Here is a 19,709-nt window from a genome sequence, read left to right as displayed (position 1 = left end):
CAGGTTGATCATTGTTGACTCTGGGTGACAAATACACGGCGATTCACTTTATTATTCTCTCCGCTTTTACACGGGTTTGAAACTCATATAACAGCAAGTTTTAATTACCTCCCTAATCTCCACCCAGTCCTTTTTTTTCTTTTTTTTTTTTAAGAGTAACTTCATTCGTTTTAGAGAGAGGAGCATCGATGTGAAGGAGAACCTTTGATCAGTTGCCTCCCGTAGACCCAGTCCGGTGATAGAACCGCAGCCTGGACTTGTGCCCTGACCTGGAATCGAACCCCAGGCAAGAGCGACGAGGCGAGTTTCTGGGAAGAACCCCTGCGCGCCGTCCAGCCCGCCCCACCGATTCCCCGGCCAGCCCCGGCCCCCCTCCTCCTGCCCCAGCCCCACCGATTCCCCGGCCAGCCCCGGCCCCCCTCCTCCTGCCCCAGCACCCCGAGGGCGCGGGCCGCTCACCTGGGCCCCGGTGCCGCTTCTCCATCCAGATGTAGCAGTTGTTCTGGGCCACGCCCGTCTGCGAGTCCAGGAAGGGCAGCCGCACGCTCCGCTCGGCGCACAGCCGCGAGTTGTAGCTGCGGCAGTGCTCGATGGCCTCCTTGTAGAACTGGTCCCCGAGCCTGGCGGGCGACAGAGAGGGGGGATGAGGCCCGGGCACGGCCACACGCAGCCAGAGCAATGCCACCCACCCGCCCGCCTCGCGGGGAAGAGCTGGTCGTCCTGCAGGCCAATGAGGGCCGCGGCCTGGCCCACGGGCAAAATCCAGCTCGGTGTCGGGTCTCCACCAGTTCTGCGTCCGGTAAGGGACCCCCCGGGAAACTCAGAAACCTCTTTAGCAAAGAACCTAGGGCCCCCCGAGAACAAACGGTGGGAATGAATAAGCCGAGACCTCATTGAAAATGGAGTCTGGAGCCTAGACGTGAGAACTCTCCCAAGACCCAGCCGCCCTAGACCGAGCCGCTCTGGTGGCCCAAGTCCTCCAGGTCACACCACGCGCCAATGTGGACTCCGCCGGAAGTGATGGGGCCGCACGGCCTCAGCTGGGGGAGACGCCTCCTGTGCAGCCACCGCTCAGCCAATGGGAGGCTGACAGTCAGGCACTGAAAAGTCACAATACTTCCAACTTTCGGTTTTGCCAATGGACTCTTCCATTCCAGCAGCCCCTCCCTAGCCCATACACGGTTCCTCTCCTTTGTTTCTCGGAGTTGGACAAGATTCACCCTTAGATAGCGGCCAGAACGGCCAATTATTGTGCTGTTCCCCAAAGAACCAACGTTGCTGGAGAAATACCTGGCCGTGTGTTTAACTAAGAACCACAAGTCCCTGTTCTAGGAAGCAGGAGGTTCCGTTTCAAAAGGTGGCTCGGAAACAGCCTTGTGCAAAGGATCTACTGGAACAGCAGGCTTCTAGAGCGCCCTCATTAACATCCCCCAGTAGACACACTTTGTTCTCAGTGATTGCCAGCAAAACAGTCTAGAATGAACCCTGCTCTCCAGCATAGATGCACAGATCTCCATTACAATAGAAGAGAAACTCTAAATAAAAGACTTAGAAGGACAGAGGAGACAATCCATGAAAGGAGAGCTATGATAAAGGGAGGTGAAGAGGGCATGCGCCAGTCTTTTAAAACCACACACTTACAGAAAAATAACTTTCTGCCCTGGGCACCATTGGGCTCAGTGGATAGAGCATCGGCCTGTGTACCAAAGGGTGGAAGGCTCGATTTCTGGTCAAGGGTACATACCTGAGATGCAGGTAATCAATGTGTCTCTCTCACCTCTCTCTCTCTCTCTCTCTCTCTCTCTCTCTCTCTCTCTCTCTCTCTCTCTCTCTCTCTCTCTCCCCCTCACCCCCCTCGCCTCACTTTCTTCTACTCTCTCAAAAAATCAATGGAAAAAATATCCTCAGGCCTGGCCAGTGTGGCTCAGTGGTTGAGTGCCGACCAATAAACCAGGAGGTCATGGTTTGATTCTTGGTCAGGGCATATGCCCAGGTTTCGGGCTCAATCCCCAGTGGGGGGCATGCAGGAGGCAGCTGATCAATGATTCTCTCTCATCATTGAGGTTTCTATTTCGCTCTCCCTCTCCCTTCCTCTCTGAAATCAATAAAAATATTTTTAAAGTATATATATATATATATATATATCTGTATATATATCCTCAGGTGAAGATAACAAAAATAAATAAATAAACAAAGCTCAATAGAGCTTTAAAAAAAAAGAAAAAGAGCTTTCTGATGATAAATAAAAGAAGCATTTAAAATAATAATAGTTGATTTTGAACTCAATATAATTCAATTCAAAACCTAGAAAGACCTTTCTGGTTTTCTGGAGTGGTGATCTGATTAAACACAACTTAATTAAGTAAATTGTATAATCCTGAATCTTTGGTATCCTTGGACATGTAGTGATGCTACTAATTTTAAGATAGTATCCTTTTCAAAGGCCAAAAATATAACATTGATAAAAACTGATCAAATGTAAGGCACATACCTAAAGCTCATATAAAATAATATTGAAGGTCAACTGTAATTGAAAATAATTCAATGAAATGTTTAAAGTTATAGCAATAGTATTCATTTTGCCTACCAAATTAATAAAGAGTAAACTTTTTGAAATGTAAATCACAAAAATAACCCATGAGATCAAATACCTAAGAAATGAAAGCTAGGCACATGTTGGAGGTTAATAACTGGCTCCTGAAATACACATGTCATAACATAGGCATTGCCAGGTGAACTGGAGCCTCTTCTCGGAGAGGAGGAGACCGGAAGGGAAGAGCCTGGGAACGCAGGGCCAAAGGGAGAATCAAGTAGCTCATTTTGAAGCAACATCATGAATGTCCCTTTGTTTTGATTCTATGTAGATTTGCAAAGCCAAAATCAGGGAGGGAAAGTCACTAAGTTAAAAATAATATAACTCTTAACCAAAATATTTAGAGGAATAAAGAAAGCAAATTTTAAATGAAATTTTCCACAGTTTTTTATTGTTAAGTCAGTGGATCAGAGTCTACCAAAGAGTTTAAAGCAAATTTCTCATTCTGGGAGGATACAATCCTTGCAGCTTCTGAGACATCGTTTGGAAATTACTTACTGATATGCCCCCTTAAAAAAAAAAAAAAAAAAGCTCTTTATTCCTTTTCCACCTCTGAATATCTTCACCCACCAGGAAGACAAAACGTGCTCAGAAAGTGTCCTAGCAGTTGAAAACCAAACTGTAATCAAATTATAACAGTTACACAGCTGCAACTGAACTGGGGAGGGGATGAGAGGCCATTAAATGCCATAAAACGTAACAACAATCAAGGCTGGTAACAAGGATCATGAGAATGATCAAAAATAAAGAAACATTTCCTACAAAGTTTCGCATGTGTGTGCCACCAGCGTAAATGTCTCCTCCTGCTAGAGCAGTGTCGCTCAGTGTAACAGAACTGCCACGGCAGCGCAGCCCAGGCAAGGTGGCACCGCGTGGCGAGGGCACCCCAGATGCTCCAGCTCCCCTCCACATCACAGCGACCAGCCACGCCACCCTGATGAGAACTGACAAGAAAGAGCACGTGACAGGGAGGTGTCCAATGTGAGAAGCAGTTATCTGTTTTCCCACCATCTTTGGACAGACTGCCAAAAGAGATATTAACTATTCCAACCCCAGAAAGTCTGCAAAAAGATAACCCATTAAAAAAAAAAGAAAAGAAAAGAAAACTGTACACTAAAACTCATCGACTGGAGGGAAGAGGGTCTCCATTTTCAAAACAAACTTCTGGAAGCCAAGACAAAAGAAATCTATCGTAGGCTCTCAAATTAGACTTTTCCTGATATGCTCGTAACTCACTTCCAACAGCTTCAATCCAAAAGAGAGGAACAAGAAAGGGAACTTGCTGAAAATGAAAAGTAAGGCACTAGCTGGTTTGGCTCATTGAATAGAGCGTCGGCCTACGGACCGAAAGGTCCTGGGTTCGATTCCAGTCAAGGGCACATGCCCGGGTGGTGGGCTCGATCCCCAGTGGGGAGGGCGTGCAGGAGGCGGCCGATCAGTGATCCCCTCTCATCATTGGTGTTTCTGTCTCTCTCTCTCTCTCCCTCTTCCTTCTTCTCTGAAATCAATAAAAATACATTATTTTCAAAAAAGAAAAGAAAATGAAAAGTGAGGTTGGCCAAGCCCGTGCCTGATGCGGAATGGAACAAGAAAGTCAAAGTGGTGCACTGGGTGAAAATTAATTTCATCCTAAATACTTTCCGCTTTCATAACATGCAATGTTATTAGTAACAGGCATGCTGGGGGTGTATTTTTAAACGTACTCTTTGTGTGGATAATGCCTCCCTTCTGTAAACAGAAAAGCCTTCCTGGGGACTGGAACAACTGTATGAAAGACTGAAGCTGCAAAAATGTGACATCTAACACCCTCTCTGCTATCCTCTGCAGGGAAGTCACTTTTAAACAGACCAGGCGATGGCAGAGATTTGGAAACAACACATAAAGCCTTTTTCAAGATACGGGAGGAGAAAAGAGGCTTGAGCCTCCTTGGTAAATGCAAGCAGCTCTTCTCCAAAAGTTAATTAGCCAGAATCTTCACAAGGCTTGCTCTGCTGTCTAGGAAAAAAATAATGGCCAGGTCTCCCTATCCCATGGAATGCAGTTTAACAGGAGAGAGGACAAGTGTCCTTTTCAATATGGTATTTCTTTAAAAAAAAAAAAAATACCCCACAGTGATAGGATCTCAGGGGTGACATTTGCATTTGAGTAGCAAGGGGCAGCGGGAGCAAGGAAAAATTGGCAGCGAAGGATTCAGTTTGTGGAGTGGTGACCAGCGTGCCCCAGGCTGGGTCAGGCACAGCCAAGCCTCAGCCATCACCTATCCACACCAAACCAAAGAGGGCTGGCTTTCCTGCTGGATGATCGACGTCTTAGGCTGGCACGGGCAGAGTAGAATGATGTTCTCATCTGCAGCTGACTTCAGGCTACTCAAGACTGCAATCAGCAGCGAGAAAGGCCAGGGGAACCCATTGCTGGGCTCTCAGCTCGGAGCCGTGCTGGCTGCCTGGTTCTGGGGCTTTGTAGGGGGGCGAGATCCCTCAGGAACCCACCTGGAATGAAAGTAGCCTCGCTGTGAGAGTGCTCCCGTGACCCTCCTGGAGCACATCTGTGGAGAAATGGATTCCAGGGGCCAAAGAGGATCCACGGTGGAAAAAGTGAGACTTCTCCTAAATGAGTGCCAATGAGGCCCTAACTGTGATTTCCAGGGCCCATAGCACGCACACACCCCTCAAGACTCTTGCTCCTCTCCTTCCTCACACTTTCACTTCCCTCCCCCTTGAGACCTGATTGCTGTTCTCATAGATTCCAGACCCAGCCCTCCGACCCAGACACCTGGGCTCTCTGGCTCATCACTGTCCCTCTGGTCCTGTGTTCTGACCCAAGGTCAGGCATCCTGCCTTACCTCAAACACCTGTCCAAAAGCAACTTCCTCATCTCTGGCCAGAACCTGCTCCCTCCCCCCCAACCCAGCCTCCATTCTTCTAGGGTTGGGGGTGGGGAGAGGAACTGCTCTCCTATCTCCCTAGCAAGCTGTCCTCGGCCCTTCCCTTGCCTTCACTCCTTCTGGCACTGAATTCTTTCCTTTCTCAGGCTTTGTCCCTTTTCCTCCATTCCCACAGCATGGCCACAAATCCCCTTGGACTGTAAAAAAGGACCTTGGCCCATCACAGATCTGTGTGCACAAAAACAGGGATCAGCAGAGATAAACAGGAGCCCTGGCCCCCGGAGGGATTTCTGTCCCCTCCTTCCCCTGGGGCTGCTCTTTGGTGTGCGGCCACCTGGATTTTCTGCTGTCCCACCCGGCTACCCATACTTCCCCAGCTGCCCACAAACACAACAACACTCATCTACACCAATAGACGAACTTCCTCCTGTTTGCATTTAAGTATGTTTCACTGAGGCATGGAAAACCATCTCCCATTTATGTAATGTTTATTGTGTGTGTGTGTGTGTGTGTGTGTGTGTGTGTGTGTGTGTTTTGTTCGTTTTGTTTTAAAATATATATTTTTACTGATTTCAGAGAGGGAATCAAACCATGACCTCCTGGTTCCTAGGTCGGCACGCAACCACTGAGCCATGCCGGCCGGGCTATGAAGTGTTTTATACCTAGCAAGAGAGGGGCAATATTGGGCAAGGTGGGAAGCTTTTCGCTTTCCTCATAGTTACACTGTCCCTACAGCTGCCCTTGACACAAAGCCAAGTTTAGTGTTTGCTATGGACTGAAATATGTGTCCCCCCCAAATTCACATATTGAAGGCCAACCCTCAGTGTGGATATTTGGAGGTGCAACATTTGGGGATGAAGGGATTAGTTCCCTCATAAGAAGAGAAATCTCTTCTCTCTTCTCTCCTCTTCCTCCCCCCCCCCCCCCCCACCCTCCCAGCTCTCTCTCTTTCCTCCATCTCCCATGTGAAGAGACAGCATGAGAACAGCCATCCGCAAGTCCGGAAGAAAACCCTCAACCATCACCAGAACTAGCCTGTGCTGCCACCTGATCTCAGATTTCCCAGCCTCCAGAATTGTGAAAAATAAATGTCTGTTGTTTAAGCCATCCAGTCTATGTTCGTTTTGTTATAGCAGCCTAAGCTGACTAAGACAGTGTTTCTGGTATTTAAAATAGGAAAGGGTTGTAGGTAATGGGTAAGAGATTCCAATCCCCTTCCTCCCTCATCCTATCCCCTTCCAACAAAGACAACAATGATACTACTATTAATAATATCAACATATCAATTTCAACTCAATTCATTGCTTAATATTTGTCTTCCCTACTAAACTGAAAACTCCACGAGGGCACAGACCACATTCACAGGGCCACTGCACACAGCCTCTCAGGACTTGCACTGAACAACTCCCGGGAGCACCGCTCACATAAACTTCAACAGAAAAGGCTCCCCCTGGGGCGGTGCATACTTGGCCTTTTTATTGATTTGCCCCAGTGTCCTGTACAGAGAGCCCAGTACACAGTAGGTGCCTAATAAGTCTTTGTTGAATTGCTTCCAACAGTTGCTCTGCCACTCGCCTATGGTAGGGGTTTAAATGAGAGTGGCAAAGCATATGCGGCATGCATGGGCGTGGTCTCCTGAGTTTTTTGCACAAATAGGTTGGTGTTTCAGATCGCATGGCTGTCTACTTGCAACTTTAGGAAAAAAAATACGAATGTCTGCAATCGCTCTCACTTTATTCGGCTCCCGGGTTATTGCAGGAGGCTCCTGACTACAATCCCTGTAACATTTCTCCTACCCACTGTGACAAAAAGAACTCTCCCTCAAACCCAGCGTTTAGTCTTGGACTTGTCAGTATAGTAGCCCAGATGGCTCTCAAAGGTGCCCAAATTCCTCTACCAAGCCGTCAAGGCCCTTGGAGAAGTATGGGAGGGTAGAGGTATGAGGAGCAGAGGAAAAAGGACAGAGCCTTGGAATCAGGCAGATCTGAGGCCAGCTCCACCCCTTACTGGCTGCACAACCCTGAGGCAAGTTACTCATCCTCCCTGAGTCTAAATTCTACTTCCCACATGTGGGTATGATCAGTGGTAATTCCTTCCTCCTTCCCCCAAAGAGTAATATTATCTGCCACTTTGTGAATGACCCTCTGCCTGGGCTGGCCAGTGCCCTCCACGTGGCACCCATACACACCACACTCACTACTGCAGTGTCTTCAACGCTGTTCTGGGACCGCCCAAACCTCTGTCCTAAGACAGGAGGCTGTGGGTGGCAGAGGTGGAACCTCAGGCATCCAGGAGAACACCGAAATTGTTGCGTAATGATCCCAGAAGTCCGAAGCCTGCCCCAAATGTAGAGACCGCATCTGGCTGTTTGTCACTTTGTCCCCAAGCCCAGCACAGCTTGCCATGTTGAAGTGAATGAAGAAATAATGGGTGAATAATCTGATCTTTCCACATACATGAAGCAGACAGCCCTACCCCTGGGCTCCACCAAAATGCTTCCTCCCACCTGGAATCCTTGCCTCCTGCCCTTGGTCTGACTGAGTCCGGCCTCTTCTAGAAAGCCTCCCAGTTATCCCGGCCAATGATGCTTGCTCTCTGCCTTCTCTGAGCTCCCCGCATGTTTCACTTGTGTGTGCCCCATCTGAACTGTCCTCCTCGTCTCTCCCCACCCGACTAGATTATAGCATCTTGAAGACAGGGACTGAGTTCCATACTCGGCACGACTCAACCAAGCATAATGCAGGGAATTCAGAAGCATGTGGTCAATATGGATTGCTTGATTGAAACGTCACGCCGTCCCTTAGCAAACTAATGGAAGCTTCAGAGTTGAGAGAGGCTTGGGACACTAGAAAAGTTTCTCCATATGAAGTTTATCTGGCTTGTCCACAGCACAGGATTAGGCATCTGAAAACAGGTATCCTACAAGTTCAAATCCTACTGACTTTTTCCTAGGATGTTCACTTCAGCTCTTGGGATTTTTTCCATTTCTCCACCTACAATATTCATACCACAAGTTGCAGAGATTCTCCTTCTCTGAACTTTACAAGAAGCTCACTATGTGCTGTCATCTGCTGATGCAGGAAGCATCCCTTGGTGCTTATCAAGCATGCCATCACCCCACTCTCCAGGAGAATGGCCTAGGGCTCTGGATGCAAACTTTGGTTTGTGGCAGAGTCAGTGGGGGTGGGGCGGGCGGGGCCCGTGAAATTCTGATTCTGTAGGCTTGAGATGAGATCTAGGTATCTGTATTTCTGACAGATCCCCCAGTGATTGAGAAATCTGAAACTCGCTTATCTAAAGATAGCTCCCCAACCTCCAAAGCAAGGACATGAGCAAGAGGGCCTTGTGAGGCTCTTGGGCCATATTGTAATGGCAGAATTGGAAGGCCCAATGAACTGACTGTAACTCGGCTGGTTTAGTTCCTGGGGGATATTTTTCGGGCAGGTGGCATGGGTTAACCTGGAAGCACTAACTTGTAGCAGACTAGTCCCACAGACGTCTTCGTCCTTAACAAAGCATCCCAGAGGCCTGGTCAAGGCATCCTTAGAGTGCTCACCCTGGCAGTGATTCTGACTTTCATAACATCACAGGAAAGGCATATAGGGGACAAGGGCGCTGCCTTGCAAAAGCTGTCAGATGAAGACTTTGAACCCTAAAACCCCCATTATGACTTGAATGCCACTCAGTCTGACGTTTGGGCCCGCTAGACCCAATAAATTCCTTTTGCGGCATCCACTCCGGTGAAGACTTTTCAGGGACTTATTATGCAAAGCTATCTAAGCAAGACGGAATTTATATTGAACCTGGCCATGATTTCTGAGCTGCCGCTGGGTGTTCTGATGACATATGCAACTCAGGGTTGAAGACAAGGGGCTGCCAAGGACAAGAGCCTGAAGGAGGGAGGAAAGCAGTGTGGTTCCTTCCAGTAAATAATGGGGGTGTGGTGGGGGGACGGTCAGGAGAGGGGGGTGCTCTGGGGAGGGAGAAGACTGCAGCTTTTCTGTGTCCCAGGTTTGCCTTCCAAATGGCATCCAGACGTGACAAAATAAATGTCTCCTCCAGAGACTAAAAAATGTGTAGAATGCAACCAACTTTCAAAAGTAAAAAAAAAAAAAGACTGCTTTATCTAGGGTGAAGCATACCTAGAAAAAAACAAAACACACCCACCACAGAAACCTCACTGACTGGAAAATATTTTTACGTTCCTGGATTCTAGGCTGAGTCCTTTCTGAAACGCCAACGATGAGCTGGGCACCGGTATGCTGTCCCCTGGGTGTGATTGTCAGCAGAAGCTCACCACTGATCAGAGACAATTCTTGCACAAACACATCCTCAGAGCCCATCTTTGCTGCTGGAATCGAAGGGCCTCCCTGCTGCCTCCTCCAGTAAAGGGAATATTGGCGTTTCAAACACCACCACAAAGGATACATACTTCTGCAGTCAATTCTCAACACAGAAGACCAAATGATCTTTTTTAAATGGGAATCAGATTATGGCATTCTCCTCCTTGGATCCCTCCAATGGCTTTTCATTGCACTCAGAATAAAATCTGAACTCTTTCCCGTGACTGCAGGCCCCAGACTGTCTGGCCATGCCCACCTCTCCTGCTCCACCTTGTCTCCTGCCCTCCTTGCCTACTGGACTCCATCCTCACTGTACTTCTTTCTGTCCCTCTAATATATACCAAGATCATTTCACCTCAGGACCTTTGCATATGCTACTCCCTCCTCCTGGTATACATTCCTCTCAGATCATCTCCTGGTTGGCTTCTCCTTCTCCTTCTTCAACCTACCCTATCTAGGGTAGCCCACTCTATTCAACTCCTGCTCTAGCCCTTGCTATCTCATATGCTACTTTATTTTCTTCATAATACTTACCACTTTCAAGATTTTTCCCTCCTTTCTCTCTTTGCCTGTTGATTGTCTCTACATAAAATTGTGAGCTCCGTGAGATGCGGGTCTTCCTTCCCCAGTATAAGACCTGATCCCTTGACCTAACGCAGGATTTGGCACATAGGAAATGTTTTAACAGATACACTGAACAAATAAATAAAAGATCTAGGTCTACCTGCAACAGACAGTATGGATGGTATGGAAGCCTGATCTTCCAGAGGGCAAGAAGGTCAGTGCTGGGAGAGGCCCCAGGGCAGGGAATGAGGCTCACACTTCCAACTTCTCCCTTCTGGTCCCCTCTGCTCAACACACTCCTGACAGTAGGTTAGGGACCCATTCCACTGTCCACATGTGAATCTTACTCATGACCCCACAATGCCACCTCCACACTCCAAAACCTGGAGAGAAGTGGGGCCAAGTGGATAAATGATGCCATTTGTGACATCAGCCACTCTTTTCTAAGCCCCAAAAGGACATTCCAGGCCTGATATGAGCACTGTCAACTAGTAGTGCCAGAAGATGGTCCCCAACATCGCAACTCCACGTCCCTTAAAGGGCCGCTCTCTGAATTAACCTCTTCTGCGTGTTCTTTCTCAGAAAACTGATCCATGTCCTCATCCATAGCCCTGAGCCCACAGGTAGTGGCAGGGGCAGGGGCAGGACGAGGGTGGGGAAGCACTACTTGACGGGAAATCAATGGAAACCTGAAGGTCATCCGGAGGGCGCTGTCTCCTCATCATGCACCCGCTGGGATGGGATTTGTGGTCCTGACCTTGCTGGAGGACCTCTGCCCTCCTGTCAGAGTTGGTTAAATCAGCCTGCAGAAGCAAACACCCTGCAGACCAAGTGATCTCCCGGCGTCCTTCTCAGGGACATCAAGGCAAACAAAGAAGCACTGAGTCTCATTTAACCTGCCACGGGGCTCACAGTCACCCCAATTTCTCTTGGCAGCCACCTGTGCAAACTGCCTCGGACCTGCTGTTTTTTGAGGCACACACTTGGAAACCTTTTAATAAGGACAGAACAAAGCCAGGCTGACCAAGGGGCTAGTCATGTCCCCAAATTTGAGTTCTCTGATGAAATAGGTACAAACATCCTGGGGCCCAGCCAGTGTTGCTCAGTGGCTGAGGGTTGACCTCTGAACTGGGAGGTGATGGGATGGTTCGATTTCCAGTCAGGGCATATGCCTGGGTTGTGGGCTCAATCCCCAGTAGGGGACGTGCAGGAGGTAGTCGATCAATGATTCTCTCTCATCATTGATGTTTCTATCTCTCTTTCCCTCTCCCTTTCTCTGTGAAATCAATAAAAATATACTAATATTTATATCCTGGGAAACTAAAACCAAAAGAAAGGTGAAATACCTAAATCTGCCCTCGTAATGACAAAGGATATCAACCCTCCATATTGCTTAGGAAGGTCTATTCTTCCCATCCCACCAACTATAAAGGGAACATGACTAAATTTAGAATCTGATCCTCCTTTCCTCATGAACCCAAATCCCTTCCTTCCTTCCTTCCTTCCTTCCTTCCTTCCTTCCTTCCTTCCTTCCTTCCCTTCCCTTCCCTTCCCTTCCCTTCCCTTCCCTTCCCTTTCCTTTCCCCCTCTAGTCTTCTTCCCTCAATCTTTCCACCTCAGCAAAAGTCACTTATTATACAGGTCAGGAGCAAAGAATTCAGCCCCATCTCCAATCCAAAAGTTAAAGATGGGTCTAGTATAAAGATGAGAAGAGTCACCCTACACATATGTATAGAAGGATGACACGGTGATGTTAATAATATTAATAGCAGCGTGGCCACCATTTATTGAGCACTTACTGTGTGTGGCAGGCACATTTCTAAGCACTTTGCTATTCCCCCTATTTCACAGACAAGAGAAATAAGATATAAGCCCAGGCAATTTCAGACCAGAACCTTGCTCTTAGCTACTATCCTATCAGCCTCACAGGGCCCATTGCCCCTTCACAGTGGGTGGTACCTCCAGGACTAGAATAACTTGAACAACACTTCTTGTTCTGGAGGCACCGGTCTCTCTAAGAGCATTACTGATTTGCTGGGCAATCTTAACTATTTCTCTTTTCTGCGCCTGGGTTTCCCAAACTGCCAAACTGTCCAGATGTCGACTTTCCTCTCACAGAGCCACCTCCCAGTAACCCAAGAAGTGGGTCAGGGATGGGGCTGCCTGAAAAGACACCCTTAGAGAAATGCAAAATGTATGCTGTGGTGTAGAAAACAAATATATCCCCAAGTGAGTAAGGAGTGATGGACCCCGAGAGGCCCTGTGGTTCCAAACACCTACTGACAGGAGGAAAAGAAAGATGCCAGATTCAAATAACTAAAGAGCCAGATTTAAGAAGCCCAGAGGGGCCCTGACCGGTTTGGCTCAGTGAATAGAGCATTGGCCTGCAGACTGAAGGGCCCCAGGTTCGATTCCGGTCTGGGGCATGTACCTTGGTTGCGAGCACATCCTCAGTGGGGGGTGTGCAGGAGTCAGCTGATCAATGTTTCTCTCTCATCGATTTTTCTAACTCTCTACCCCTCTCCCTTCCTCTCTGTAAAAAAAAATCAATAATAAATATATATTTTTTTTTTTTAAAAGAATCCCAGAGGGTCAGAGATTGTCCAGTCTGGTGTTTCTGTTGTATTACAAGGAAAATCAATAACCAGAGAGGTGAAGGGATTTCCCTCAGTCACACAGGAGCAGTGCTGACGGTAGACCATGTCCAGGTTCCTAGTTGAGGGACTTCTCCAGGTGTATAGCAGGGTCTGCAAACCACAGCCCGTTGGCCAGACCTGGCCCACCATGAATGTCTGTAAGTCAAGTTCACTAGGAAGGCAGCCATGCCCACTCGCTTGCATATTGTCTGTGGCTGCTTTCACACTACAGTGGTAGAGATGAGTAGATCCAGCAGATCGAGTGGCCTGCAAAGCCTAAAATATTTACCTAAATATTTACCTAAAATGGGCCTTGACAGAAAAAGTCCGCTGACTTTTAGCTGATAGCATAAGACTTGAATAATGAAAAGACTCCATCCTTGGAATGAGAGAAAGTAGAATGGGAGGCCCCAGAGCCACGCAGCTTAAGCAAATCTTTTTACAATTATCCCAGCTTGGTACAACTTAATAAAAACCCATAAATACAGTTAATACTAAGGAAAACAAGCACTAGCTCACCCTATCTATTTAATAATGATTGTTAACTACAGCAAGCAAAACTCAACGCTGAAAATTAATTTTTCTAGCTTCCCCTGAAAGCCCTTTTTCATTTGGGAAATGCTTTCGGCCAATGGGCGGAAGGACGCTCCTCACGGATGCACAGGCCTTACTTCCTCCTGGGGGGTGGAAAAGGGCTACAGCTGAGGCAGTGGGGGAAGAGAGAGCAGTGCCCCTCCCTGGGGTGTTCTCTGTCAAACAGGACGGTGCCCCTTGCCTCCCTCACTCCAAATAAAGGCAAGAGCCCCCAGGTACCAGCCAAGGCTCCTATCCAGGCTTCCTCGGCCCACAGTGCCTCCCTGCCGGGCTCACCCATCTCTCTCCTCTCCAGAGGATCAGCAAAAGGCTCACAGAAGCATCCCAGCCCTCGGCTGTTTTGGTGAGGACATTCTATCATCTCATGTGGGGGTGACAGGCTAACGGGGGAATCAAGGCTGGACCTCGGTCCCAGGTTGAAGTTGGAACTTAGTCGTTGTAGGTCTTTGACAAGTCTCTCAACCCCTCTGGGCCCCAGGCGCTCTTCTGTCAAATGGAGAGAATTATCCTTACATGTTCCAACTGATGGGATATGGGCAGAGCCAAATCAAGGGACGAGGCAGGTGCTTGTCTCCATCCCTGTGACCAGGTACAGCCCCAGCCCCTCCGGGAGCCTGACGCTGACTCAGCAGCACTCAATTAATGCTCATCCTGGGGACCTGAGCCCAAGCAAAGCGCAGGGCCTTCTTCTATTCTTATAAGTTTTCCCTCAGGGGGGCTATACCTTTCCCCCCAATCCTGTAGAACCACAGGGATGCACGTGGCTGTGCTGTGTATTGGGACCTTCATCATTAAGAGTCCAAAAAAAAAAAAAAAAGTCCAAAAGAGCCAACCTGAGCCAGAGGCTGAGCTCTGTGGGGGAGGATGGATGGGCAGGGGAGCTGATTAGATGAAAGGCTGATTAGGGGAAAGGAGGAGGCTGGGGGACAGGAGCCAATTTCAGTGGAGCGAGCACAACCTCCAGCACATGCCCCACAGCCATCAATATCTCCTCCCAAGACAGGTTATCTGGGGAATTTATGTTCTCTAATAATTACCTTGCAGAGGGTTCCACTTATCTTACCAGAAGTATCTGCCAGTTGCCAGGCACACGGGGTTCTGGTTGATTCCATAAACAGTGCTCTCCACCCTCACCCCCATCCTCTGAGCACCCGACCTCTGTCCTCTGACCTCTAACCTTTCCTTGCCGCTCTGGTGTGGGTGAAGTTGAAGGTAAAAGAGTCTCAACAACTTCCAGGAGATTGAAGGGCTCCATGGGAGCTGACAGAGGGGGTTAGGAGGCTGCCCCTCATCGATAGGCCTGAGAGTGAAGTTGAGGCCGGGCCTGGGGGTTGCAGACTGCTGGGAAAGGCCACGCAGGAAGGGCGAAAGCCGTGCTTGGGGGAGACTGATTGGATAGTGTTTGTCTCCTCCTGACTGATAACATCAGAGCTGGTTAGCATTAATTTTCTTTTCTTGTCTTCACATCCCTCCTCAAAGCCTCCCCTCACCAGTCCTCCAATGATGCCTCCCTCCACTACGGTCTGGCCACTTATTCAGTAACCGTCATACAGTGCCTTGGGTGCCGGGATCTCCTTAAACACGTGTCCCAGACCCACTGTGAGCAAGCTCCTGGGAGCAGGGGCCTTGGTCCCCAGCTCCTCGGGCTGGCATTGCACACCTGAGTCTTAGCAACACGGTACACCAGGCGGCCCTCACTGTGGGCTGGCCCGGTTCCAGGTGCTTTAGAAACAGTAATGCATTCTGGGTTTGCAGCAACCCCATGAGAGAGAAGCTATTACTATCCCACATTCTACAGTAAGGACATTGGGGTTCAGCTGAAGTCATGGGCTGAAGGCCCCCTAAGGAGGGGCCTAGTCAGGCTTTGAACTGGCCGCCTCGTCTCAGAGCCCATGCTCTCACCACCACTCCACTCTGCCTCGACGGTAAGTGTACGCTGAGCCCGAGGAACACTTTATATTGTATTGACCCACTTATTGAGACCACCTTTTTCTAAAATAACGTTTATCAAAGTAATAATAACAACAGCCAACAGCTAATGGTCATGGAGCGTGAAGAGGTGCCAGGCCAAGAACTTGCCTCTGAGTGCTCACGGTCACCTTGGAGGGAGATGCCAGTCGTGAGACAGGCTAGTCGCCAGGACAAGCGGAATAGGGAAACTGAGGCAGATACACAGCCAAGTAGTTTACAGCCATCTAGTAAATCACAACATCCTACCTTCTATAACCAAGGACACTTAGGAGTAAATGGTTTGCACTTCTCCTTCCCAACCAGAGGGTAAAGAGTTTAAGTCACCCTACTCAGGGAGACAGGTAGCAGAAATCCAATTAGTGCCATTTGGGCCAACCACACCCAAGGACAGATGAAGTTAAGAAAATAAATGTCTTTTTGATTCATTAGCATAAACTGATGAACATTCTATTGATCTCCCCAAGACCTCCCCTAAACTCTCAGCCATTAAAACCCCCAAAACAAACCCCAGGAGCCTTTCCCTTCCTCCTTTCTTCCCCCACCGGCACCTCCTAAACTCTAAGGCCATGGTCGGCAAACTGGGGCTGGCAAGCCACATGCGGCTCTGTGGCCCCTTGAGTGTGGCTCTTCCACAAAATACCACGGCCTGGGCGAGTCTATTTTGAAGAAGTGGCGTTAGCAGAAGTTTAAGTTTTAAAAATTTGGCTCTCAAAAGAAATTTCAATCATTGTACTGTTGATATTTGGCTCTGTTGACTAATGAGTTTGCCGACCGCTGCTCTAAGGGATCCCATGAGACAGGGAGCAATGGGCAGAGAGGGAGCAATGGGCAGCAGCAGCTCATCCCGGGTTAACCCTGAACCTGTCCCCAAGACCCCCTTTTCTCTGACTTCTCAGTGAGCCCAAGCAGCCCAGCCTCGGCTCGTTTCCCCACCTAGGCGGTCCTGATGCTTTTTCTATCCTAGGCCCTTCCTTGTCTCACTGTCCCCAGCTTTAATAAACATCCTCTCAAAATCACCTGGACTCCTGTTGTGAAAGTTTTCCTGCACTAAGTCAAGAACCCACACACTCCCAGTCAGCCTGAGGCTGTCCCACTCAGGGCCGGGTCCCCTTTCTGGTGACAGTAGCAGCATGATGTTCTGCTTCCAGAGCCACGTGACCTCCTAATTTATAGGCTGATGCTAAACCACTGAGCCACGCTGACCAGGCCCCAAACTTCTTATCTACAGCACTCATTCTTTACCCATTACACTGGTTTGTGGTCTTTTTAGCACTTTGCCAACCATTAAAAATGATTTTATTTATATTTACTTTCCACCTGTCTTTCCCCAATCCTATATAATAAAAGGCTAATATGCAAATCGACCAAAGGATGGAACAACCAGTCGCTATGATGTGCCCTGACCACCAGGGGGCAGACGCTCAACGCAGGAGCTGCCCCCCTGGTGGTGAGTGTGCTCCCACAGGGGGAGCACCGCTCAGCCAGAAGTCAGGCTCACGGCTGGTGAGCACAGCCACGGTGGTGGGAGCCTCTCCAGCCTCTGTGGCAGCCCTAAGGATGTCCGACTGACGGACATCCCCTGAGGGCTCCTGGACTGCGAGAGGGTGCAGGCCGGGCTGAGGGACGACCCCCCCCCTCCCCAGTGCACGAATTTCGTGCACAGGGCCTCTAGTAGATACATAAGCTCCCTGGGAGAAAGACTGGTTTAACTTGCTCACCCCTGTATTCCCAGTGACTCCAGCTGGGTACGTGGCATAGGGTAGACATTCGATAAATATTAGTTGTCTAAATGATACCCCCACTGGGCCTTACACAATACATGTTGGCTCCTCATTTGGACATATGTTTTAAGCAAACCCCACTACCTGTTCTATCTTCATTTATAGAGCCTTTCCCCTGTACCAGGCACCTTGCAGAGCACTTCAGTATTTCACTGTGCCCCACAACGAGGTAGAGAATAGTATCTTTATCATTCATTCCCGTTTTATAGATGCGGAAATTAAGGCTTAGAAAGGTGATACAGCTTACCCAAGACCACACAAAAGTAGGGTAAGATTCCTCCCTGTCTGTCTGCCTCCCAGAGTCCATGATATTAATCTAGCTGGGTTCCCTCAGTAGCTGTTCTGTCTTCACCCAAATGTCCCCAGGCTTACTTCTCCCCACCCCTTGCTTTTCTGTGCCGACCTCTCACAGTGATCCTTCCAGGTCTCTCTCCACCACCCTCCCCCCGCTCGGTGCCTCCAAGAGTCTGTCCTGTATGTTGAACCACTTGTCCCCTTCCCTCTGCTTCTGATGGCCTGGGCCAATGGCAGGTGCCAATGGCAAACCAGAGAGAAGGAAGAGTGTGAGATGCAGTATTTATTCCCCTCGCCGCCTCTGTGCGGGGTCACTGGGGAGAGGCTGCATCCTTCCACTAAAGGTCATGGCTCCTGTCTAGCAGCCCTCTCCTTAGGGCTACCATCTTAGATCCCTGTGACCTTCTCCCCTACCCTTGACCTAGCCCCCAGGGTGTGAACTATCCTCCTGAATATTCCCCTGCCCATGTTTTTATGAACAGCCATCTTATTAAACACTCCACAGTCTACTCTGAATCTACTGCTTTCTGCTGGAACCCTGACTCTCCAACACACAAATACCTCCTGGCCTCTGCACCTCTACCATCTCCCCACCCACCACCCTCCCCACCCTCTCCCCTGCCCCTGCCTCCTGCCCCCTGCCGCCTGCAGCTGCCACTTCAGGGCCTGGGGTGCCCTCTCCCTCCAAGACCTATAAATAAATGTTGACTTGTGGCTTGAAGGTTTGCCCTGGCAGCCTCTGCTCTTGGCCTGGGCCCCACCAGCCCCTTTGCTAACTTCCAAGGCAATACTGCAGGGAGAGGGGTCCCCCGGGGCAGCGTGCAAGGACCACAGCCAGCTTCTGCCCGTGACTAGAATAAAACCGTGGTTGTCAGGTCCAACCAAGAGCCCCCTTTGCTGGGGTCAGGTCTCTGTGCTGACCTCTGACACGGACCCTTCCAGTTCTCTCTCCACCATTCTTCCTGCTCGATGCCCCCAAGAGCCTGCGCTGTAGGAGGGACTCTGCAGATGGTGTACTGGTAGCTCTAACAAAGCCAACATCACAGCTTGGGTCATCGCAGTGCCATGCGTCAAGCAACTGCTATCGGCCAGGGACAGTATCGGCTGCCATTTGCATATGTTCACTCTAATGTTAACAGATGAAGACACTGGAGCTCAGCGAGGACAGGACTTGAACCAAAACCCCAGAGATGCTAAGTGGCAGAGCTGGGAATAGGCTACAGGTGGCCCCACGCTCAGAGGCTTCAATGTCTGACCGGTCTGCACTGCCTCGTGGCCAGTCCCTTCCTCCTGCAGGAGGGCCAAGACTCCAACCCAGTCCTGGCAGGCCGCTCAGAGACGCGCAAGCCACCCGAGACCTGGACAGGGCCGGGGGAGTGGGAATGGGCTAAGGAGCGTGTGGACGGCTCCCCGCTGCCTGGAGTCACTGTGACCTAGAGGCATGGCGCTGCTTGGCCACAGTGAGTGCTGACCAGTCAGGGGACTGGAACATGTCCCCACGGCTCCTTCCTGCAGAGCCAGCTGGGAGCCATGTGCTTGTCCTTGGCACATACCAGCACTTCAGCAAAACATGCCCGCAGGCACAGACCCTCCACCCCCATGCCTGGGACGGTCACAAGGAAGGGGAGGGCGAAGGGGCCGGGCAGCAACAAAAAGAGGGGGAAGGCTTCCTGCTGTGAGACCCGGAGGGACTGTGCTTCCTCGCCTCCTCCCTGCAGCCAGAATTTATTTTCCCCATTAACACCATTCAGCGACTAAGGGCTTTTATTTTTCTTTTTGAAAGGCAATGGAGAGAAAAAAAAAAGCCACATTTCTAGTATTGGAAGTGATTCTTGGAGGCAAACATCCTCGCTCTGAGGACACACACACACACACACACACACACACACACACCAGCTCTGCCACCGCGCAGCCCAAAATAGCTCACACTTGGGTCCTGGCTCTCCTGGGCTCCTGGAGAACCAGCTCAGCACAGCCTCCTGACCTCCGTCCACATGACTGCTGGCCGCTCTCCTTCCCCGCTCTCCTTCCCCTGGGTAACAAAGCGCT

General features: G+C 49.6%; 1 protein-coding gene across 1 annotated transcript in view; it reads right to left on the bottom strand.

Moving 5' to 3' along the window:
• Positions 1 to 19,709, bottom strand: part of DPF3 (double PHD fingers 3) — a 208,161-nt gene that overhangs the window by 97,312 nt on the left and 91,140 nt on the right. The window contains 1 exon segment of the mRNA XM_054715464.1: positions 460 to 620. Coding sequence (XP_054571439.1) covers positions 460 to 620 — 161 coding nt within the window.

The sequence above is a fragment of the Eptesicus fuscus genome, chromosome 5, assembly GCF_027574615.1.
Source record: "Eptesicus fuscus isolate TK198812 chromosome 5, DD_ASM_mEF_20220401, whole genome shotgun sequence".
Taxonomy (NCBI): domain Eukaryota; kingdom Metazoa; phylum Chordata; class Mammalia; order Chiroptera; family Vespertilionidae; genus Eptesicus; species Eptesicus fuscus.
Note: the sequence above shows the minus strand (reverse complement) of the source record. Positions and strands in the feature narration are given on the sequence as shown.